Source organism: Sebastes umbrosus, chromosome 9, assembly GCF_015220745.1.
Source record: "Sebastes umbrosus isolate fSebUmb1 chromosome 9, fSebUmb1.pri, whole genome shotgun sequence".
NCBI lineage: Eukaryota > Metazoa > Chordata > Actinopteri > Perciformes > Sebastidae > Sebastes > Sebastes umbrosus.
Window position 1 is genome coordinate 27,387,964 of NC_051277.1, and position 25,758 is coordinate 27,413,721.

The 25,758-nt window shown below is 39.8% G+C and overlaps 2 protein-coding genes across 2 annotated transcripts; one reads left to right on the forward strand and one right to left on the reverse strand.

Moving 5' to 3' along the window:
- Positions 1-958: 958 nt before the first annotated feature.
- Positions 959-6,369, reverse strand: dcps (decapping enzyme, scavenger). The gene is made up of 6 exons (XM_037781045.1): positions 6,081-6,369; positions 5,239-5,389; positions 5,003-5,148; positions 4,764-4,877; positions 2,683-2,793; positions 959-2,460 (listed from the first exon to the last, which is right to left on the reverse strand). The coding sequence occupies exons 1-6, from the start codon at positions 6,288-6,290 to the stop codon at positions 2,194-2,196; spliced, it is 999 nt and encodes a 332-aa protein (XP_037636973.1). The 5' UTR covers positions 6,291-6,369; the 3' UTR covers positions 959-2,193.
- A 1,103-nt stretch (positions 6,370-7,472) lies between these two features.
- ids (iduronate 2-sulfatase) lies at positions 7,473-24,588 on the forward strand. Its single transcript, XM_037780620.1, has 13 exons — positions 7,473-7,650; positions 8,799-8,935; positions 9,022-9,199; positions 11,140-11,228; positions 12,397-12,597; positions 15,891-16,061; positions 16,159-16,285; positions 16,762-16,932; positions 17,304-17,410; positions 19,178-19,294; positions 21,402-21,512; positions 21,717-21,842; positions 21,951-24,588. The coding sequence occupies exons 1-13, from the start codon at positions 7,575-7,577 to the stop codon at positions 22,029-22,031; spliced, it is 1,692 nt and encodes a 563-aa protein (XP_037636548.1). The 5' UTR covers positions 7,473-7,574; the 3' UTR covers positions 22,032-24,588.
- The last annotated feature ends 1,170 nt before the right edge of the window (positions 24,589-25,758 follow it).

Here is a 25,758-nt window from a genome sequence, read left to right on the forward strand (position 1 = left end):
ACAATTAATAACATTTACTAATTATTAGTAATGCTATAATTAGTAGTTTTTTAAATAGTTATTTTAAGTTTATTGTAGCACACATTATCACATTTTATATACTATATTTTATGTATTTGTTTATTATTTTGAAATGATTTGTAAACCTTTAAAAAATTGTTTGTAAAACATCTATAAATAATTATAGATAAATGGACCAGATATTTGTAACACTTTGTTAATGGTTAATAATTGTTTTGTAAACCTTCTATAAACATTATTTGGATGGTTATTATAAAGTTGCAACTTATTATTATAATACATTGTTAAATGGTTAATAAATACTCTGTAAATAATCTATAAACATTATTTAGATAGTTAATACTTTAATGGTTAATAATGGGTTTCTGTTCCATCTATCTATGTAATGTTTATAGATGTTTTACAAATGATTTCTTAAAAGTTTACAAATGATTTGCTAATCACTAACAAATACTTAATATTGTATATGACATGTTGTAATGTGTACAACAATAAACTGATAATAAATACTTTAGTAATATAATCAGAATGTAATTGTTATCGTCTCTTACCACCTATGATAAAATATAGAATGTATAAACTAATTATTTTATATTACACAAACTACTGATAAAATAACAGAAATTATAGCATTACTAATAATTAGTAAACATGAATTATCATTTCATTGTTTAACAGTAAAATAACTATTAACTAAGTTTAATTAACTATCAATTTACCATTTATAAATGATGGTTATTATAAAGTTTTACAGAAAGGTGCTATACAAAACAGGCGCCTCACCTTAAATCATGTATCTACCACTTTACTTCACCACCATGAGGTGTGATGAAGAACAGGCGTATTAGGAAAACAGGCTGATATAGTGATTCTGATTTTGTCTCAGGCGGTTGAATCCGTCTCAAATATTCCAAATAACTGACAAACATCAACAGGCTGAGTAGAAAAAAATGACTCTTTAATTCAGTCAGCAACATTCAGTTAACATGTAGAAAACATATGAAAAACATTAAAATCCTGACTCGTGTCACGTGACGTCCAGTCTTATGTTTTCTCCTTTTCTCTTAATGAAAGCAGGAATAACAAGAAAATTATTATAGAAACATCTAGCTGAGAATTCACTCAAATATGTACTAATTATGTATCCAAATATGTATAAAATACTGGTGATTATTAAATCACTGGAAGTGTGAAATACTCCTCTGGATGGCATTGATAGGAGCGTACAGCTGACTGGCTAGCACCAAACTGATTTAAAGAAAAAAAAAACACACATAAAAAAGATGATCCAAAAACCACAGTTTGGATGGGACTCTACTAGGGCTGTCAACAAATATTATAAATTGAAATAGTAAAAAAAACAACACATATGAAAATTAATATTGATTGTGAAAAAAAAAAAAAACAGCACTGCCGTGGCTGTCTGCACTGAATGCACCGCATGAAGGGAGTCACACAATGTCCCTTTCATGAATTGAAAAAGAAATGTGATGTTATGTCAAGCTGAACGAGGAATAATTCAACCGTAATGATGGCACAGAACGTTACGTTACGTCATGTAAACAAAACCACGCACCTATCAGCTATGCAATCCACATCAGACTGGAGATGGAACAACTTTAAAGATGGTATTTTTTTTTTAAGAGTGGTACTTGCTATCTTCCAATGTTTGTACTTTTTAAACAGAAAACACATGTTTTATATTGTGATATTAACTGGAAATAACTTTCAGGCGATCTCCTGGTGATACCTCTCCAGCCAGCTGACTCCTTATTTTGGTTTTGGACAAATATCTGCTATAGGCGATTGGCTGAGTACATGGTTGTTTTTTGTTTTTGAGCGACCTTTACCATTTTAATGGTCTTCCTCCGAAGAACGAGCGGGCAGAGAAAGAGAGAGTAAAAAAAAAGGGTTAGGGGAAACATACAGAGTTGGCATATTTTCACATCTAACTAGGTGACATAAGGGTTTATTTCGACTAAACCAAAGTTGTTGATTGTTGGAAAGACTAACCAGGACGGTTTTGGGGAGTTTTATTTTGTTTCTGTCGAGTTTGAATGAAGTGTGTTTTACAATGCTCCGCCGATCTCACAGCTGAAACTACAGCGGCGGTGTAAAACGTCTGTTTTTTTTAAAGTTTTTTTTTAGAATAAGTGTTTGACAGTACGTACATCACAGCCTCCCCGCCTCCTTGAACTTGCTGAGCAGTCCGTCGTCCGTCCTCAGGGGGAAGTACAGGGTCCGGTTCTTGTAGTACTGGGGGTCAGACTGGAGGTTCTGGATAACGTCTGCGAGGAGGTGGGCCCGCTCCACGCCGCAGCCCGGCACCTCATAGCCCAGCTTGGTGAAGTGGATGTGAAGGTGGTAGTAGGACGGCTGGTAGTGCAGGTAGACTCTCAGCTTACTGGCTGGAAGGCTGTAGCGCTTCAGGACGGCCTCCTAAATCACAGTGAAAAGGGTATTGTCATGTTTGACATTAAGAACATGTCCGATGCTGTCTCTTTTGTCTCTAATTATCAAGAGCTATGTCTTGTCCCGGCTCTCTAAAATGGAATGTGTAATTGGTTGAAGATAATGATTATAATACTCAAGGTCATGTTAATGGCAGCTGCTGGAAGAAGAGGATTGTTTTCTGCACTTTTTCCTCTTAGAAGACCTCACCTTTCCTTTCTGGAAGACGTTCTGCAGCAGTGGCAGATGCTCTGACGTCAGGTCTCTGAGACTCCTGATGTCTCTCTGATGTATGATAGCAATCAGGTATAAATCATCAACCTGAAAGAAGAACACAGATAGTGTAAAACTGAATAGTCCAGTGGCCTGAGAAACTTAAAGTATGGCTCTCAGTAACTCTGTTCTTTCTCATTCTCTCTTTGTGTAGATTAGAGAGTTGTCTTTAAAGGGAACGTTCAGTGTTTTGGACGGGACGTGTTATCAGATCAAACACTTTTTAAACACAAATTATCATCTACTTCACTTCTAATGTGCTTTTATTTGGAGCCTCCCACATGGCATTCCTTCAAATTTTGTACGGATATCAACCGGGACGGTCAAAAGAAGCTATGGTTGTGGTCAAAAAGTTAAAAAAAAAGACGTCCTTATGTCTTTTCCTCGCCACTTTTCCTTGACCTCGATAGAAAACGTCATGAGGTCAAGGAAAGATGTGAAGGAGAATTCATGAGGACTTAGGAAAAGACAACCATGATGCTCAGACAATCCGACTGCACGTACACTAGGCTCCGTAATTACGATGCGACGGCGGCGGATGTCGGTGATGAAACTACAATGTTCCGAAGATGGACTACAAAAAGCGCATCTTCTTCCTCGTACGTTCTTGCTGTGTTGTTTTATGCAGGCTATATAAAGAGCTTTCAGTGACAGGCAGTGTGTGAAGGAGGGATATCACAGTTCCTTCCTTCCTGCTGCTGTCACACTTCACCATCAACACTGCTCCAGTAGACCGCACATACCAAACCGGACAATTCACCCATGTGCAACTTCAATTAAACTGTTCAATATCAATATTTCCTCTGTGCAATAATGTCCGTCTACTTTTTATATTTTGCTTTTTTACTGTTAAATTCTGTATTATAGGCCTATTTTGCTTTAACTGATGTTTCTTGTTATTGCACTGCAAATGTCCCCGTCGAGGAACTAATAAAAGGATGATCTTATCTTAAACATGGACAACCTGGTGAAAAATATGACTTCATTACTAAGGATGAAATTGAAATAAAAAAGGAATATAGGCTCCCAAGTCACAAAAGTTGATATGATAAATATTGAGTTAATTGTTTGAGTTATGGAGAACGGGTAGGACCATTAAATGTATACTTCTTCCTACTACTTTTCAGACATGTAATATATATTTATGTCGGTTATTTATGTTGTTCAAGAGAATTTGTTTATTGACACTTTGCTATATGATTACTGTTCATTTTATCTGCTATTCTTGTTTTGTTTTTTTACTTATGTATTTGTTACTTAAAAATAAATAAATAGAAATAAAGTGAAACAAAATGGTTGTCACCGCCCGCTCATATTTATCAACATGAATCCCATTAATATATGACTGTATGAAAATAATATGCAAGATGGGCATAACGTTTGTTTTCATAAACGGCAGAATGGTGCGTCGCTTTAAATGTTGAAGCCGCAAGGAATTGTGGGGCGGCATTAGCTCCTTTCCTTTAGTAAAGGATGATCCAGTGTATCCTTTGCTAAAGGAGATAAGGAAGGAAGCATTGAAGCACCTTTCCTTAACATTTAGAGGATTTGAACAGCTCTTATCTTGGCTGCTACTGAGATACTTCTGGGCCATTTCACTCCGTTAGGAACCTTCCTAAGCAAAAAAAGAATATTTAAGTTCAACCACAGCCCACCTCTCCATGGCACAGGATGGAGAATGCTGTTTGTGTCGCCATGAACATTTTGCCCAGTTAAGTCTACATGATTATGTTTATGAAAATCATGTCAGGTGGAGGGAGGTGAAATTCTTGTGCTGATAATATATGTTTATTGACCAGTCCTAATCATGCATGTGCAAAACTTGTCAGTGGTCCCGAACAACATGTCGAAAGTCAGCTGCTTAACTTCACAGTCGAGTTTGACATGAAGTTCTTTCTCATACCAGGAGAAAGGGTTGCATGTCTGAAATCATAACGCTGACATATATTTCACATCTAACCATTGTCTTTCCTGTCTCTTCCTGGTACCTACAGTGGTCAACATTCGTAGCATCTCACCTGTTTCTGGTCCCATTTGAAATCAGGGAGGAGGACAAAGCCGACTTTTGGGTCTGGATCTTCGAAAACTATCCTGTCAGCCTCTGCCTTCTTCTCCAGGATGTTGTGTACCCACTGTGAGGGGTGAAAGTGATGTTAAATTAATCCACAGATAATGCCGTACATTCACTACTATGCATTATGATGCCAATGTATGCATGTTACTAATGCACTAAAGGAGGAGATTTCAGGATACTGACCTGCACGCTGAAACTCTGCTTCTGAATGTAGGGCAGAGTGATGGACTGATAGTCCTCCCCCGTCTCCTCCACCAGGAAACTCTCCTGTCGCTGGTATTTCTTCAGGTGCTTCTCTGTGGCTGGACACACGACTGTAGTCTTGATCTCTGCAAAACATAAACACACAGGCCATCAAACTTTGGCTGCTGGATTCACAATATATTCAGTCAGTTTTCTTTCTTTCTTTCTGACCGTACCATTGAGTTGCGGGGGAGGCTGTAACCGATAAGTGCTGTAGATGTCGTTCTTCATCTCCAGCTTCAGCCTGGAGCCACTGAAGAGCTCAGCCAGGGTGTCTTCTCTGATGGGAGTCTTCTCCAGGATAACCACAGCCTCCTGGTCGGCAAGCTGGAGATGACATGTTCAACTGGTTCATTTATGCTAGTGATAATGAAACTCAAAAAATGAAATAAAAATGCAAAACAGCCCTTTATGTCCTCCTCAGGAAGTCCCTGAGGGTCATTAAGGACAACACACCCCCACAACAGCCTGTTCTCCCTCCTGCCCTCTGGTAGAAGATACAGGACCCCCAGGACTCTCACCAGCAGACTGAGACAGTTTGTCCCCCCAGGCCATCAGACTTTTAAATAGATAATTCATATGACACCTTCTCACACAAATAGTACCTCAATCATATATCTTACACTGTATATACTGTATATGTTCTTAATGTATATGTTCTTAATATGCCCTTGTACAAAGTATTTCCTTTTATAATTGTAATATAACTTATCATTTTTAATGGAGCTTCCCAGCAAAAAGTATTTCACACTTTTGTATCTGTATAACCGGCGTGACAATAAACATCTTGAATCTTGAATCAAACTCATTTCTGTCAAATCCATCTTTATAAAGCACCATCACACAGACTCTTATTTTGAAATATCGAACCGGAAGTCAATGTTCCATCTACTCAGACCGCTTTGAATTAATACAACAATAAAAGCCTTTCACCTCTAACGTTAATAATGACTATCAACTACATAATAACCAGAGCTAGAGTTAGAGCTAGAGTAACAACAAGGTTAATGTTAGTTACCTTTCCATGAATGAAGATGTTCTTCTCTCTGGCAGAGTCACTCAACACTTTAGACGTTTTAAACTCAGACAGGATATTTTCAGGTTCTTTCCCAGTTTCTCCTCCACCGTTCTCATTGTCAGCCTTCGCCCGCTTGCCTTTCAGAGATAAATCATCAGCTCCAGCGCTGTCGGCTTCACGTTTAGACGGTTTAGTCGCGCTGTCCGCCATGTCTAGTGTTTAGTGCTGCTGCTGCTGTGGACAAAGATCGTCTATCTGTAAGAAGAGACTCAACAACCACCAGTATGCTAGTGATGGGAATTCCGGCTCTTTTTAGTGAGCCAGATCATTTGGCTCAGCTCATCAAGAAGATCCGGCTCTTTCGGCTCCCAAACGGTTCTTCGTTTTACCACTTCTGCCTTTATATAATTCAGCCAAATTTAGCGCTGTTTTGACCCATGATTAGTATGTGTGCACATATAGCAATTAAATTATTCAATATAATTATACTAAACCTTATAATTGCAAGAACACCATAACTTTACATTCTGCTTCGTTTCCGACTGTCACTCATCTTGTCTGCTATTCGCACACCGCACTACTTTCTCTCTCTTTCTCTCCTCCTCTCCCTCCTGTTTTGCACCTGTAGACCGTCAGCACGCCGCTCCTCCCTGCTTGATGGTATGATCCTTGTCTGTCATCACCTGATTGGTCGCAACATTAACACAATATTCAGTCACAGTAAGTACATGGAGTGCCCGTGGCGCAGAGAAGATCGTCCTATCATTCTGCCTTGAATTAGTTGAAGAAAAAAGAAAAACGGCTCTCAGACGGGAGCCAGCTCTTATCGTTCACTTAACAGAGCCGGCTCTTTGAACCGGCTCGTTCGTGACCGACACATCACTAGTATTTTCCCCATCATAAAATTATTTTTTAGAAATGTGTTTCATTGATAACTGTATGTTCTTCAATACAGAGGTAAAGGCGTCTCTGATAATTTACCTTTATAATCTTTACTTACTGTTTTACAAACTGTTTACGCCTCTATAGTCTGTATTTATTACATATTATTATCTATGTAAATTACAACATTCCTGTTTACATTCAGTTTATTCATTTTTCATATTTTTCAGCTTGCACTATTTTATGTCTTAGATTCTCATTTTGCTTTTACTTGTGTGATTTTTTATAAATATTTGATGAGCATTATTGGAGGGAGCCTGAGCTTTAGAGAGATCTAGTAAAAAAACACACAACACTTGTGTGGCATTAAAAATGATTGACACATCATTGAACTAATGTGATTAGCGCTTAGGGGCGGGGCTTCAGCTGAGTGGACCAATGAAAACACTTCACTTGGGTGACGCGAGGAGTCAGGAAGTTATTTAAAGTCGACAGCAGCTACACGCTCATTAGTGTAGATAGCAGGCTGTGTGAAGACGACTGAAGCTGCAGAGAGGAGGATGAGAGATTAACTTTTTTAAAGTAAACTTAAGTCTTCTCCGCCAAACCAACATGTACAAATGTGTCCGAGTATGGCCTCTCCTCCTGGTTCTCCACACTCTGGCTCCTGCTGTGGTGGCAAGAAGAGGTACAGTTAGAGTTTATACTTAGCAAAACTTGTGGAAATGTCCTATGTGAAGGCTACATGGGCATTATGATAAATAGACTAGTTGTCTTGTTATATTTTTTGGTCTGTAGATGTATTTGAGTGAGTTGTGTTCAGCTTGTTTGAGCAGTAAATCTCAGTAATTAGCTCACATTAGAGGTTAACTGCTGCTTATTATGTTTATTTGGCTGCTGGAGCAAGCTGGCCTTAATTAATCTAATTTACTCGTGAATGGCGCTTTGTTTGTAGGGTTTGCTTGAGGAAACACCATAGAAAAAAGCCATGCTGTGATTTGGTATAAAAAACTTCTGACATTTGGAGATTTCTGCAAGAATTGGCGAGCACTTCTGTTGTGTAAACTGTTCAGAAACCCTCTTATTGTCAATTTACGTAGGAAAGCCATCCATCCTCTGAATGCTCTAGGTCTCTAGTTTATGGCTGTAAAGTTTCATGAGGCTGTGATTATCCTAGAGGTCACCACAGGTCATTTTATACAGTGAGGTCAAGTTTAAAAAAAATGGTCTCACTACAATGAAATGGCTCCTATGAGGACTAACATCATCACACATGAAAATAATTGGGCTCATTGGATCCACAAGAGTCTCAGCTTTACAGTCATACCCAATTTATGTAATTCCAAGACTGTTTAGGGACCCGAGTATGCAGAAATATTCAAATACACCATTTTAGAATAGACAACAATAACACATTTATTCTGCTTTAAAAAAACTGCATGGTTTTAATCCCAAACTGCATGTGATTATCATAAAGTGGGCATGTCTGTAAAGTGGAGCCCCGTGGCTACCCATAGAACCCATTTTCATTCACATATCTTGAGGTCAGAGGTCAAAGGATCCCTTTTGAAAATCCCCATGCCAGTTTTTCCTCGCCACTTCGTAGCGTTCTTACCGATCTTCCTGACAAGCTAGCATGACATGGTTGGTACCAATGGATTCCTTAGGCTAAGCTTAGGCTTCTAGTTTCATATGATACCAATATCTTCACTGTAGCTTTAAAAACTCAGCCCGCAACAACCTCTGAAAGACAGAATAGCAGCCAGGCCAAGTTTTAAGGGGTTAAAAAAAAGCAGTGAAAAACATGAACTAACTTTGGTGTGTGTTCGCTTTCAGAGAGGAGAAATGTCCTTTTCATCATGGCGGATGATTTGCGGACATCATTAGGCTGCTACGGGGACTCTGTGGTAAAATCACCAAACATTGACCAACTGGCATCCAACAGCCAAGTTTTCCTCAATGCATATGCACAGGTCAGTTCTTGTTGTGTATATTTATGTCCATTGTCTGAAATATAACCTTGTGGAAATCTTTGAAGATGTATATTCCTCTCTCTCAGCAAGCTGTGTGTGCTCCCAGTCGTACGTCCATGTTAACCAGTCGTAGGCCAGACACGACCCGGCTCTATGACTTCAACTCCTACTGGAGAGTCCACTCTGGGAACTACACCACCATGCCACAGCACTTTAAATCTCAAGGGTACTCCACCATGTCTGTGGGCAAGGTGTTTCATCCAGGTAAGATTAATAATATAGGTTTTTAATACAAATCTAAGTTGAGGGATAAAGCACAGTTTTCACAAGTAGGGTATGTTGACACAGCAGCACATTTAGAGAAGTGCTACAGAAATCCCTGCTGAATGTTTTACCACTGAAACTGCAGCAAGAAGCACAGATTTACCACAGGTTAAAGGGGAACTACACCCATTTTCAAAATGCATACATGTTATTCCTATGGTCTAAGAAAGCCCCAAAATATTAGTAAACATGAACAACTGTCTCCCAAATCCAAAAACTAGAGTGCTAAAACTCAAATTTGTGGTGTCATAGGGTATAAAGTGTGGAGCTGCTCCTATAGAGTGCTCCAGGGATGACGTATTTTTGTAGGCCAACCAGGAAGTTAGCATCGCCCTGGGTTCCTTCGGAAAAAAAAGCCTTTTGGATTATTGCAGAAAATAAGCTCTGTGACAAACAAATGTTTATGATGACTTCAGCAAGATAATCTTCACAAATGAACACCACTTCTATGATTTTTGAAGTGTGAATGCAGAAGTAAAAAGCTAATGTTAGGCTATAAACGAACTACACCACAGTCACATGAGCTTGAGTATACACAACGAGGCTGTAAAGGCGGGCGATTCGGCGTGATGACGTTTAGTAGTCTCATGGGGCATGTTCACAGGGGGGGGGTTTTATCACAAGGGATCACCTTGCTTCCCAGCATTGGACGCTTGATGGGCTGCCACTAGACACAAGGCACCCAGCACCTGATTGGATGAACACTTTCCCTCGTGGGCTGCTGCTCCCAGCTTTCTATCCGGAACCAACATGGCGGCTTGTTTGGAAACTTTCTTCTCTTATATCACGGAAATAGTTCACCCAAATGTATTTCTGAAAACATTTTATGCAAGAAATAAGCCCTGCAGTTGCTAAATCTGTCGTTATTTTGGATTGATAATACTTTTTAAAAGTTTCTCGGGAGTTTCAAGAGGTGGCGAGTCGCGTCGGACGCCCGTGATTTGCATAAAGTTGCCTAGACCTCAACTTTATGCAAATGAGGAGCGGCCAACGTTACGCCACATCTCTTAAATCGTGCCGCCATGCTGCCAGAGTGCATTGCACTGCTGCTTGCATAGACAATGAATGGGAAGCGAGGAAAGGATGGAGCCTGTGGACACATTACCATCATTTAGCCGCTTGTTAGCAACCGCCTTTTTTAAGACACATAAAGGCTTCAAAATTCACAAGTGGGATATTCACAGATGTATTTTATATCGTAGAACAAAATGTTAAAATCTCTTCAGCTTGTGTTAACCACAGACCTTATTTCAGGCAGCTAACTAAAACCCATTTTAAAAAAAAAAAAAAAAAAAAAATTGACTACTCAAAAAAATTGACTTCCATACGAGGGAGCTGGTGCTAAAATGCTGACTCATTTTCAGGTTTTAGGACTCATTCCTGTAGCACTCTATTGACAATGAATGGGAAAGATGTTCTAGATGTCACTGAGAGCACCCTGGGGAATGTATGCCTACATCTTCTGTTTCACAACTGACAACACTTCAATAGAATGAAACTCTTTTGGGTATAAAAAAAGAAAACAAACATTCTGTGGGACCACAAAATCAGTCTCATTCATTGTCTTTGGAGCAGCTCCAGACTTCATTACCTATGACATCCCAAGTTTGAGACTTACTTCTCTGGTTTCTGGCTTTGAGAGAGAGGAGCTCATGTTCACACATATTGATTGAACTGTCCTAGGCCATTGAAATAACATTGGCATTCTTATTGTAGGTGGTGTTCCTTTTTAATAATGAGCATGAGCTCCATATTTTTTAGAAGAACTCAATCTCCATGAATTTGTTGTTTACTTAGAAAACATCTTGACATTTTTTTTAAATAAATATATATATATTTTTTTATAGTAACGATGGTTGTGTTGTATTTTGTTTCTTTAGGTATTGCCTCTAACCACAGTGATGACTACCCCTACAGCTGGTCCATCCCTGCCTACCACCCAGCCTCGTTCAAATACGAGAAAGAAAAGGTGAGAGTATCTCTTACACATGTACAATGTTAAGTCAGTAATGTTACTACACATAAAAAGGCCGATGTGGAGTAATGCCAGATGACTCCTCACCCCTCTGTTGTACAAAATGGTGACCATCGAACGCTGTGGTATAATTCAGCTTCGCAGTTTTGCAGTGAATGTTTTTCTCTTTCCTGGTCACTTCCAAATACAGAAAACCTTTTAGACATTTTGGGCAAAAAGTCACTTATATAGCAGCTGAGTGTTTTATAAACACAAAGTCCTCATAGAGATAAAGATGGATAGATGGATGGATTAAATTGATTTTAGGATTAACATGTAAAAAATAAGTATAATAATAATTTTCTGTTCATTATGGCCTGACTTTTAGATTCTGTTATTTGTTTGTAAGAAGCCAAATGGCCTTGTTCCTCTTAACAGCTCCCAAAATTTGCTTAATGTGATCCAGCTGAGCTTCATAGGGCATCTGAAATTCAATTGAAAGTTCTTTTTTATGGTCACACTGGTCTAGCGCTATCAGGCTTCAGACATTATTTTCCAATAATGACACTTGCTGAAGTGCTTTGGGTGTTCTGCATGTTACACCATGCAAATACATATACATACAACACACATACAAATGATTTCAACGTTACTAAAAGACTATGCAGACATTCTTAATTCCTCCTAATAAATCAAATTTACATTTTTATTGAACGCAGTAATTTATTGAACGCAGGCACGGGGAGAACATGCAAACTCTATTCAGAAAGACGCCCAGAACCTTCTTTCTGTGAGGTGACGATGCTAACCACTGCACCACTCACACACTTACTTAAAGGTCCAGTGTGTGGGATTTAGTGGCATCTAGTGGTGAGGTTGCAGATTGCAACCGATGAAACTTCATCGCAGAATCTGTCGGTGTCTAAATATCCATCATTGGAACTCAGTGTGTGACCATTAACTTAGAAGTTATTCCTCCTCCTATAATTTGTATTGAAATATACAGTACCTGAACGTAGTCACCAAAGCATCCTGTAGTTTTCAGGTCTGAGTAGAAACAACTGGGTCAGTTTATCAGACCGGCCAACAGAAACTGAAGATAGAAACTGACTGATGTACATATCAGCAGGAACTGTGCATAAATATTGACTTTTAATAATCTGTACAAACTTTTTGTTTCCAGATGTGTAAAGGAGAGGACGGTAAACTCCACGCCAACTTACTGTGTGCAGTGAATGTGACGCAGCAGCCTGGGGGAACCCTCCCTGACCTGGAGAGCACCGACGAGGCAGTGAGGTTACTGAAGAGTCGGGCCAACGACGACGTTCCTTTCTTGTTGGCTGTGGGCTTCCACAAACCACACATACCCTTCAGGATACCACAGGTACATGACTCAATACCAACACCTGTAAGACCCTCTGTACCCTCTGCTTCAGACGTGACGTACATAATGGTTAGATAATAGTTAAATCAACACAGTTACATTGTGAAAACCGGTATTGATATTAGCTGCAAGGGCCGGTCTCATGCTGCTGCAGTCCAGTCGGAGTTGATGCTGGCAGGTTTCAAGGGGCTCAGGAGGTTTTGACGTTCACTAGTGTCATAGTTACAACTTGATTTATCAAATAAACACAAATAATAGAAACAAAGACATATGACTTGAATATGTGTACATTTGATGTATTTTAAGTACTGAGAAGTGCCACTCTTAAGTGTTGATTTTAACAGATTCCTTTAACGTTTGGTGTATATAAATGTGATATAGAAGGATATTATTAGGGCTGTCATTCGATTAAAATATGGAATCGCGATTAATCACGCATTTATCTGGTCAAAATGTACCTTAAAGGGAGATTTGTCAAGTATTTAATACTCTTATTAACATGGGAATAGACAAATATGCTGCTTTATGCAAACATACACCGATCAGCCATAGCATTAACAACATTATGACCACTGACAGGTGAAGTAAATAATATTGATTACCTCGTTACAATGGCACCTGGACAAGTGACAGCAAGTGAACATTTTGTCCATGAAGATGTTATGATTTGAGCAAATTTTTTAGGCTAAATACAGTACCTTTGAGGGTTTCTGGATAATATTTGTCATTGTGGTGTTAACAGATAAAAAAATGTGCGATTAATCGTGATTAAATATTTGAATTGATTGACGCCCTAAACATTACCAACCCTACCTTTTTAAGCTGATATCTGCTGACCTGTAAATCTAGCTCTACTGCAAACCCATGAACTGAACACCATGGGTCAGCAAACACCATCATTCTTAACTGGATGCAACTAGTCTTCTGGTGGAATTTCTGTAATGCTCATTCATGAAGACAGACATATACTCGCTGGGATGCATTATACAATTTACTTATTCCCCAGCCCCCTTATACTAGTGGAGTGGAAAAGGGAAAGTCGTCCTGCTGCAAGAGGCAGTCTTTCTTTGACGGTGTTGTCGACAAAAACTCAAATCTTGGAGTAGCATGATTTTCAGGAGAAGTACTGAACAAATAATGCCTGAGAATGAATGATGGTGTTAACATGGAGGAGAGAGCATGTGGAGAGCTGAACAGTACAGGAAGGAGAGAGAAATAAGTGCCATAAAGAACACCGTGTTATAAGCCTGGCTGAAAAAGGGAGCAAACATTACGTTCCCACAGAATTCAGTAGTACTCTCTGAGCCAGTAGATAACAATAGCATTGTTTTTGTTGTTTTCTAAATTAGTGTTTTTTATGAAATAAAAGCCCAAAGTTACACCCATCAACATGATGTGGGGCTGTATGTGTTAAAAAAAACAAAAACAAACGGTGAATAGAATAAAGGAAATGAACGTCTGAAAGCTATAGAATTGAAGGATGCATACTGTATGTGAAGTGAATTTAATGAGGACTGATCTAGATATATGGGAGACTCAATTCGGCATGAAGGAGGAAGAGAGGATGATGAAGTGGAAGTTGAATGAGAGCGGAGACGGTCTGAACGGAGACGAATGTCAGCATGCCGAAGACGTTTCCCTCTAAGAGTAAGATGAGGGATGAAAAGAGGGAAAAGGTCAAGCCAGCTCTCTGTCAGCATGTGATGTATGCTACATGGGATTTACCGCATATAGTCTGGAGCCACACAGGGATCTCAGCCAGATTTAAAAACTGATGCCGTTTCTGGAATGATAAAAGTCAATGAATCTCAAGACATCTGGGAACATCTGCAATACTCAAGAGTGAGAGAAGTCTGTCCTCTGAAAAGCCTAACTCTCACATGTTAATGTTCATAAGGACAGTGTTCCCGTGTACTGTAAATCTGTAATGTATCTTGAAAAAAAGAGCACCAGGTTGGTGCTGGTTCATGTTACATCTTGGTAACTAGAGGTAATAACCAGTTAATATCTTAATATATGGTAATGTTAGTGATTTCACAATACTAATGAGGTAATATCTGGGTAGTACTATTGTAACCACAAATACATTTCAGAAACCCTCATCTGTAATTACGAAAAAATTAGAAATTGCAGAATTCCTTTTCCTTAACAAACGTTCCCTCTCCTCCAAACCTTAATCTCTTGTTTTAAAGTAATACCATAAATAATTGTAGTAGGGCTGCAACTAATAATTATTCTCATTGTCGATTAATCTTTTGATTATTTTTACAATGATTCGATTAGTTGTTTGGTCTATAAAATGCCAGAAGATTGTGAAAAATGTGGATCAGTGTTTCCCAAAGCCCAAGATGACATCCTCAAATGTCTTGCTTTGTCCACAACTCAAAGATATTCAGAGAAAGTTTGTGACCCGGAAGCCATGTTGAGATCTGTTGAGGAAATATCAAGCACCGCCCACCAGCCGGAGCAAACTTTCTCATTTTACAGCTAAACAGTACACTACAAGATGTTTCTGAAAACATTTTACGTGAGAAATAGGCATTACAGTAACAGAATATTAATTCAAATTTTATCAGTGCTGTCTTGTTTAAACGTTGAATTGGAGTTTGCGAGTGATTGACAGCTGCCTCCGTTGAATGAACAGCCAATAGGAACGCTCTCTCTCTGAAATGACCTGTGATTGGCCAAAGTCTCCTATTAGGGGCTAGATTTTTTTTAAAGCCTGAAAACAGAGCCATGAGGAGGTGCAGAAGTCTACTTTTCTCTCAGAACACTTGAATTACAATGTGCTGAAATGTTATTATGGAATTTTTGCCCAATGATGCCAAAAACATTCTGCCTACTGCAAGTTTTAAAGAGCAACAACAGCAAAAGCTCCACCACCTTTTCATTTCCAGCTTTCCAGGCAATTCCTGAGGCTCCTCCTAGAGGCCAGAGGGCTCAACAGCTCCTTCAGTACAGAGGATCCTGACTCTGTAATGCTTAAATTGATTCTGAAGTGACAGGGAGCCAATGGAAAGAAGCTGCAGTGTTGTGGAGCAGTTGGGGTTGAGATGGAGAGGAGCTGTTGCAGGTGAACAAGGTGTCACAGTAGTAAAAGCATGGATCTGTTTTCCAAATCTTTAGGCTGCTGGAACGATGTGATTTTTGCATTGTTCCTCAGTTGGGGAACCGATGAACAGAACCAATGAAAGGGCTTTCATAATGCAAATCCACCTGTTGTTTCTATTGTGTATTACGTGTTCCTGGTTTTATTTAACCTCCTATGGAAACCTGTTGTTTCTATATTACAGGAGTATCTGAGTCTATATCCCATAGACCAAATGACTCTGGCCCCTGACTCCAATGTCCCTAAACTCCTCCCAGCTGTAGCCTACAACCCCTGGACGGACGTGAGGAGGAGAGACGATGTCCAGAAGCTCAACATTACCTTCCCCTATGGACCAATACCTAAAGACTTTCAGGTATGACCTGGAAGCTCTCAACACTTTTAAGTAATTTATAACTTGGTTCCTTCTCTCTGAAATACACACTCACTGTGTTCTGCACCATGTCTTCCAGCTGCGTATCCGTCAGCACTATTATGCTGCCGTGTCTTACATGGATGCTCAAGTTGGGCGGCTGCTCAGTGCTCTTGATGATCTGGGGCTGGCTGACAGCACTATGGTGGTGTTCACCTCAGATCACGGTTAGTAGACGTAGATTGTTCCAATATTTAGTGACGTTAATAACTCGTCATCAGGCTCTTACTGCACATTATTTAGGAAGTAGAGGCAGTTTTGCTCGTCTTTCACCACCAGATGGCACTGTTGTAATAGCATATTGTGCCATTACCTCCTTCCACAATTTAGCTGTACTCTTTAAAAACCCAGCTCTTTCTTGCACTGCCTCCTTTTTTGAAACTTTGTGACTTGGAAACTCAATTTCTTTTAATGTCTCCTTCAGTGGAGGATGCAGGAGTGAAACCTTTCTATGACTCTGATATATATACCCAGTAAAGCTCAATCAAATGCCATCATTTTCAAATATTAGATGACTGGAAATCTGTATCTAACAAGTTATTTTTAAGCTGTTCAGTTTTAATTTGGTTTTATTTCTCCCATCTGCCTCCAGTCTTTTTGAACGAACATATGTCATTATTTCTCTTTCTCCCTCTTGCTGCAGGGTGGTCGTTGGGAGAACACGGCGAATGGGCTAAATATTCAAATTTTGACGTGTCAACACGCGTCCCCCTCATCTTCTACGTTCCTGGGGTCACCACACGCCCTGATCGGCTGAGAGAGTCTACCTTTCCCTTTATTGATGCCCTCGTCCAGTCAAAGCGCAGCTTTAAGAGTAAGAACCCTTCACTGACAACAAATGACCACTGATTAACACAAACCCTGTACAATCCTTTTATCATTTAAAAACACCAAGTTTGATTTAATACTTTTGGTCTTAATTCCTCAAAAAAAGACATGTATTTTATTATGCCAACTTGACTTTAATGAAGTCTTTGATATACATGGAGAGCTCCCAAAAGTATTTAGACAGGGATACACTTTGATATTTTTGCCTCGGACAGTTTTTACTTCAAGTGCAAATGGTGCAATGATGATGAAACCTAAGAGCCGGGCCTCTAGAAAATTTTCGTGGATATCTTGACTAATTTGCTGTCGGAGGGGATGTAAGACTTTCTCTAATTGGCTGACCCCTCTCTCCTCCAGATGACAAAGTTATAAGAAACGTGGTGGAGCTGGTGGATGTTTTTCCGACTGTCTCCTACCTGGCTGGCCTCAGAGCACCTAAACCTTGTCCTGACGTTTCCTTCCAGGTAGGAATGGATGAAAATGAATACATTTAATGAATCTAGTAGTTTTCACTTACTTAAGTTATGCACTGAAAGCTATGGTTACACCTAAGACTTGATTTCCGTCTCAACCCACAGTGGCAAAGTTTAGTCTGTTGCATTTTTTACAGTGGGAAGGCAATGTTGGTCAGTCCGTTGGTCGTTCTTCCACTTTAGTCCAGACTGAAATATCAGCTTCCAACTTATATTTTAGGTGCGGAGATGTCAGGACAGCTGACAGCTACGATATCTTCCACTTAGTGAAAATAATAATGTCATCAATTTGCTGACAACATGGCTGCAAAGCCAGCATCGCTGGCAGTTTAACTACAATCCAAGGAGTGATTCTAGGTTGGGGGCCTTTGGGGAGGGGGGACCAAGGCTTAATATTACAAGGGCACTGGCCCCCCTAAAAGCCGTTTCACACCAAGCACGCATTTTTGTCTGAAAAAAATCACACTGAAACTTATAAAAACAGATTTTGTGGGTTCTTATGAATGCTTATGCACCCCTGCGGAACATTCCTCAATTTCAGTGGATTTCCGCCTGTGGAAATGTTTGACCAGTGAAATTCATTCTTCCAACTGATGTCCTAAAAATATTGCTGTCATTCTGCATAAGGTGAGAACCGGCCTCAACTGTGGCAAATATTTTCATACATTTTTCACCCCACATTTATCCCCAGAGAGGGGAAATTGTAATTATTCATATCAGTGATAAAATGTACGTTAGTACTGGATGCGTACTATTGTGTTTATTGTTATATGTGTATCGTAAGTCTTTTGGAGAACCTATGGGGGTGGTAAATGGACAGCATTTTATATAGCGCTTTCCTAGTCTTGGCGACAACTCAAAGCACTTTACAACACAAGTCAGCATTCACCCACCCATTCATACACTGGTGGGTGGCAAAGGCTACCATACAGGGTGCCACCTGTTCCTCAGGAGCGGTAAACATTCACACTCGCAGCAATTAGGGGTTCAGTGTCTTGCCCAAAGACACTTCAATACTTAGACTGCAGGAGCCAGGGATCAAACCGCCAACCTCCTGATTAGTGGACAACCGCTCGACCTCCTCAGGTATGGTATAGTTCATAATATTTTTGGTACCCCTAAAATCACATGTAGCCCCAGCCTGGCCCCTCCATATGAAATGGTCTGGAACCGCCACTGCTAAAATCTAGATAAAACCCAATATTTACATTAATAGAATAAATTCAGCTCATTTAAAAAGGAGCTTCATGGTAACAAAATATGTGCCATAACAAAAAAAAGCTATTTTAGGTATTAGGTAGATGTATCTGGTGTGACTACAAGTTTAGTAGTGAAGGTAATGGTCTTGGAATAACATGAATCTCCTAACACGCCAATTGTCATTGTGAGCATGCTAACATGTTGATGTTAGCGTTTGGCTGTAGCTCCAGCCTCACAGAGCAGCTGCTGTAGCATGTCTGTCCACTCCCAGCCTGGTTGTATTTACTGATTTAAATCTTGTTGAACTTCTGTAATTAACTTCCTTTGGTCTTTAGCTGAAACCATGTTTTCATGTACTTCGCATTTTCTACAAATTGCAGCACAGGAACAGAACGGAGACCTTCAGGCACCTTTTGTACAGTTCGTTCAAATTAGCCTTGTATTAACATTGCCAAACAAAATGAATGAGAAGTAAACAAACATGCCTGAAACTAATGTGATCTAATGGGCTCTGACACTTATTTCCTTTCACTCTTCTGCCTGTTTTCTTGCTTTCAGGAGGAGTTGTGTACGGAAGGAAACAACCTGGCTCACACCTTCCGACACAGAGAAAGAGAAGAGAACGTGGAAGCCATATCTTTCAGCCAGTACCCTCGACCTGCTGACACACCACAGGTACCAGACGGAGCGTTTAGAAAAGCAAATTAAAAGGCTTTCATGAGCCGTCTAAAGGTTAAATCGGTGTTATTATTCTATCGTTCAGAAAGCAGGCATATTCGATTAATTAATATGTGACAGTGTTACTTTTAATGAATGGGGTTTTTGTAGATGCATATAAAATGTGAAGGTCATGAAAACTGAAGTCCTGTTGAGCGACTGTCGTTATGCTGTCGCTCTTTGACCCCTCCGCATTGTGTGCTTGCTCGTACTGTACTAGAGCTGCCAGCCACAAGCAAGATCTTTGAATTAACATATCCCGACGAGTGCTGCACCTGCTGCAGGTTAATCTCCGTAAGGAACAGTTTGGCAGCCAGACATCAGCTCATCGGCCAGCTCGCTGGATGAATTGGCAGCACTGCAGAAAGGTTTCTACTAGGGCTGTCAATCGATTCAAATATTTAATCACATGATTGTCCATAGTTAATTGGGATAAATCACACATTTTTTATTTGTTCAAATTGTACCTTAAAGGGAGATTTATCAAGTATTTAATACTCTTATCAACATGGGAGTGGGTAAATATGCTTGACTTTTGCAAATGTATGTATATAATTATTGTTGGAAATCAATTAACAACACAAAACAATGACAGATATTGTCCAGAAACCCTCACAGGTACTGCATTTAGCATAAACAATATGCTCAAATCATAATGTCAGTGTGCTGACTTGTAAAGGGGAGACTCGTGGGTACCCATAGAACCCATTTTCATTCACATATCTTGAGGTCAGAGGTCATGTGATCCCTTTGAAAATGGCCATGCCAGTTTTTTTTCTCGCCAAAATTTTGCGCAAGTAAAGAACGTATATTGCCAAGAAGCGAAAGTCAATTGTTCGTTCCATTGCAACATCAGCGCCCAGTAGCAAAGCTGCGCTTCCGCTATTTTGTACTGAAAGCGACTACCAGACGCCAGAAAAATGTACACCAAAAAACTGCTGTACAAAAATAAAACAATGATTTCTATTCTATTATCATATTCTACTGAAATGGCCTGTCTGGAACAATAAGATATTATAAATATAATAAGTAGGGCTTTCAAAGTTAACGCAATATTAACGCGTTAACGCAAATTTGTCTTAACGCCACAGTTTCTTTAACGCAACTTACAATTTTTAGGGTGTAGTGGGCTCAGTTTTAAAGCTAGAGTGAAGATACTGGCATCATATGAAACTAGAAAACCTATAATATAATAATGAATAATGCTCCAACCTTGCGCTAAAGTTTAGCGAGGAAAAACTGCCATGGCCATTTTCAAAGGGGTCCCTTGACCTCTGACCTCAAGATACGTGAATGAAAATGTGTTCTATGGGTACCCACGAGTCTCCCCTTTACTGAAATGCCCACTCTATGATAATCACATGCAGTTTGGTGCAAGTCATAATCAAGTCGGCACACTGACACACTGACAGCTGTTGTTGCCTGTTGGGCTGCAGTTTGCCATGTTATGATTTGAGCATATTTTTTATGCTAAATACAGTACCTGTGAGGGTTTCTGGACAATATCTGTCATTGCTTTTTGTTGTTAATTGATTTCCAATAATAAATGTATACATACATTTGCATAAAACAAGCATATTTGTCCACTCCCATGTTGATAAGAGTATTAAATACTTGACAAATCTCCTTTTGAGGTACAATTTGAAAAGATAAAAAAATGTGTGATTAATTTGTGATTATCGCAATTAAATATTTTAATCGATTTACAGCCCTAATAATGAATGTTTTCAAATGGCGGCAGCAGATGTTGTCAAAACACCAGAGTTTCGCCCTTTGCTTCTATAGTCTTTGGCGTAAGTTTGGAGCGTTATTTACCGTCCTTCACGACAAGCTAGTATAACATTGATAACAATGGATTCTTCAGGTTTTCTAGTTTCATATGATGCCACTATCTCCACTCTAGCTTTAAAACTGAGCCTGGTACAACCTAAAAATCGCAAGGTACGTCAAAAAAATTAGTTGCGTTAAAACTAATTTTCATTAAAGCGTTATTATTGCGTTTACTTTGACAACCCTAGTTTCTACAGTTTTAAGATGCTTATATAGTTCAATTTTCTTCTTTTAGGTGAACTCTGACCTGCCTGACCTTAAAGACATAAAGGTCATGGGTTACTCTCTCCGCTCCTGGGACTATAGATACACTCTCTGGCTGGGATTCAACCCTAAAACATTTCAGGTTGGTGCATCCCAAACATGCACAGCATGAAAATCACCTCTTATCTGTGTCTTTCTGTTGTTCTGTATCAGTTTCAGGCTGGGGAGTTGTGTGTGTGTGTGTGATTGATCCATCCATCTTTGTCTGGCACAATATGTCCGAGACACTTTCCACGACAGTAACAGATTATATTTGTCCGTCATCCATCTGCCTCTCCATCTATAGGTGAACGTCTTGGACGTCCACGCTGGAGAGTTGTACATGTTAGCAGACGACCCTGGTCAGGATGAGAACATCTATAGTGACTCTGACCACAGTGTGATGATGACAAAGATGGCCAGCCTGCCTCCTGTAAGTCTGAATTCATTTTTTTTTAAGACATACACCACCACCACCAATTTCTGCTCATTTATTCATTCATTTACTTGCTTGTTTTTGTGACTGGTGGCTGCTGTCCAGACTGTGAGTGTGCAGAGGAGAATGAGGCTGCAGCTCCTCTACCTCTCAGCGGGGAGCAAGACGAGTAAAGGGAAGGCGTGATGACGGGAATATAACACAACAGATGGGCGGACGGAGACAAAGGGAAGATGGATGGATGAAAAACCAGTTTAGAAAGGGAGAATGCCTTGAATATTTCTTTTAATATGAAGCATACTTGATTTAGTATTATGTGGTATCACTGTTAATCTTTCAGCCTCAGTTTCTTCCTTGTGTAGAACTCATTGGCAGGCAGATCTGGATTCAACACATGAGCATAAGAAAGCACTCGTGGTGTTTTTTGTTTTTTTTTTCTTTGACAAAGAGAAACATCCATATGTGCACAGAAACTTCTGATTGGTTTGTCTTTCTGCTGCCAAACACAACTTTCAGTGTTTTCATTGTCGGTCAACTCACACAGTTCCATAAAGCCACAACTTGTTTTGTTTTTTTACATTTCTTTTTGTGTACAGACTTAAAGGGATAGTTCAGATGTTTTGAAATGGGGTTGTATGAGGTACTTCTGCATAGTCATTGTATCACCTACAGTAGATGACGGTCGCCACGCCCCCAGTTTGGAAAAGCAGACAGGAGTTACCGCACGGAAGCAAAGCAATGGACTGCTGTGGACGGGGCCAGCTGCAAAATGTATTTTAGCCACCAAAAAGAAAGACCCACCTAAAAAACAAGATCTATATCCATACTAACCGATCAACGCAGCGGTAGACCAGCAACTCCCGTGTTGGAATGAACCTATCCCTTTAACAATGGAGATTTAACTTGTTAATTATTAAAATGTAGAGGTTGTGGCTGGTGTTTTGCATCCAGTCTTTATGCTAAGCTAATTGGCAGCTGGCTCATTTTTAGCACACAAACGATAGAAAATCAAAAAGCATATTTTCAAAAGTGTTGAACTATCCCTTTAACACACCTAACACTGAAGTCTGAGCAGCTGAAACCAGGCAACCTTTTTTTCCAGTCAACTTAACCTGGAAGCATGAACTTGTGACGGACACGTCTGATTGGCTACGACAGCACTGCCTCCTCCGTGAAAACGATTACATCACATTTTACAAGCTGTTTAAGTCTTTTTCATCTGAAGGAATATTGAGGAAACCTGAAGAATTAGCTCTTTTGATTAATAGCGTAACCAGTTTTTCTCTTTTTTTGGAGAAAGCAGCTCCTCAGTCAGTGTTCTATTGATCATCCAGCCTGCCTCGGGTGTCGTCTCTTCACTTTGAAGCACAACAGCTTAAAGGGACTCGCACGGTTTTTGTACTGTAGTGTTAAACAATATGACATTTCTATTTGCACTTGATGTCACTCGCAGCTATTTGCCTCCCTGCTTGTAAACAGTCGGTTCAGATCAATTTGCGGACCCAAAATGAAGTGAGTAAAAGCACCCCATAATAATTCAATGCAAATGAAACGGACTGGAGCTGCGTTTTACTGCTGTTCCAATGCATGAGCATTTTGCGCCGTAGCAATTTTAGAAGAAAGCAATTTCAGGTCCAACAATGAATCGAGGGGATTCAGTCTGTCAACTTTTATTGTAGGCGGCACTGGCTTCATGTTAATGGGATGCAGATGAATCATGTAATCAGAGTGGATCACATGTCAGGCCAATTCTTTTTGAATTAGCTCATTTTTAAAAATGTCTTCCCCTGTTGACCTCATTGCATTTGTGACAGTTTACACCATTTTTTTCAGTGGTTTGCTGGTGTCCCTGCATATCTCTAACAGTGGATATAAACCATTAATATAAAACAGTGATTCTCAAAGTTGGGTCCGGGGACCCCCAGGGGTCCGTGGCACTCTGCCAGGGGGTCCGCAAAATAATCAGCTAAAATTGTGGTGTATCATTAAAAAGTACTTATCTACAGATGGATCAGTCACTTCACTCAGGGCGCAACAAACCGTTCCAGTTGTTTATTTTATTAGCCAGCTAGCTAGCTGGTGAGCATAGAGAAATATTTGAGTCAGTCCACCTCGTCAAATGACGCTAAGCCCAAACTAGCTAAATTGAGAAACTATGACGACAGTTTTATCGAGTTTGGTTTTATTGAGAACAACGACCAAAATGCGTCATGCGTCTTCAGGTGCTAGCAAACAAAGTAATGTCAAGCTAAAGCGACGTCTGATTGCAAAGCACACGGAATATCAAGGCAAAACAAAGTGGTGTTAACATGATTCAAATTGAGGTGTTTCTGTAAATCACTATCAAACAAGTCTAAGGTATTTGGGTTAAAAAAGGTTTGAGAAATCAAATAGTTCCAATAGCATTTAAGAGAACAAGTGGTAGTAAGCATTATGCTTAATCGGTGTTACGATTATGGGGGGGGGTCCTTGGAAAATTCTCCCCTGTATGGGGTCCCCAAAAAGTTTGAGAGCCCCTGATATAAACTGTCCATACATACCGATCGGAGAAATTGGTTTATCCTCAAGATTGCTTGCGTCAGAGCAGCTTGGAGTCTGAGCTCCAGCTTTCTGAAGGGGGAAATAAAAAATAAATGCCGCAGAAATAATTCAAATCTCAAGCTTGGCAAGGACATGCTGTTAATATATTTGTCTGATTCGATAAGTTTGTTAAAAAAAATAAAATATTTTTGCAGCAAAAGTTGACTGTGTTTGTGTCTGTATCCCTGTGTTTGTCCTGCAGAAACAAAGCACACTTTGCAGCCTGTCCACACATTCCACCCCTCCACTCTGTTGTGATGCGTTTTGTGCTCACCCACAGCAGACAGACGTGTAAAGCTGCAGAGTAGCGAGGGAGCTCCTCGGGGACCTCTCCAGTCTATTCTGTGTTTTCTTTCCTTCCTCCTCTGTCGTTTCTCTCCTCTGGAGCAGAGAATGTTTTGCTCTCTGGCGCTGGAAGGTTTTGGACCGAACTGAACGTTTCCTAATTTGTGCATGATTCCACAGAGTCGATCTGTCCGGGCAACGCGGTTAAAAGCCTTGTAATTGCATTTTGAAATATAGTATGAATTCAGTCTCATGCCTTTTGAGTTTTTTACCGTTTTCAATTTCTGGGCAATCATGCAGAACATGTGTCGGACTCGGCTTGAAGTGAAGTCTGTATGCCGCAAATGAAAAGTCAAAACTTTCCCAAAGACCGGGGAAACACTTCACATCTCTCCCCTGCCAATTTCACCTCTCGTAATCATTTCTTCTCCTCTTTTCATTCCATTTACCTCTCCTTCACACAACAGTCATATTTGCCTCATGGGTTGCAGTTGTACATTTCTTTATAATCTTTTTGTAACTACAGTATTTGTAATGGATAGTTGTATGGGAAATACCTATTTGTAAAATATCATATTTTAACAAATCCTAAACGTACAATTGCAGCAGAAACAAGCTGTCAACACAACACTGACATATCACCTTTTAAAGGTGCTCCATACGATATCCCAACATTTTTTAAATTTTGGCCAAAAATTTGATTTTCTTTTTTTTTTTTTGACTTCAATTTCGTTTCCGGAGTAGAACTCAAAAACTGTGTCACTTAGTCTATTGAAAATTTGAAGTTCCTAACTCCATTAGTTCCAAAAGGGTAAAACCTTTGGCCCTACTTTAGTAGGGGTCAAGCACTGAGCAGGGGTATGTGAGCCAATCTCACTTTTACCTTGTTAGCGCCGGTATGCAACGCACTGTGCATTCTATTAACTACAATATAAATCCATCCGTGGCCAAAGAAAACGCACAGGTTAAAGTGCTGTTGTGACGTAGTTTAAAGAGCAAATAGACACACAGGGCGGGTGGGCAGGAGGTGGATGGACCCAAGAAACTC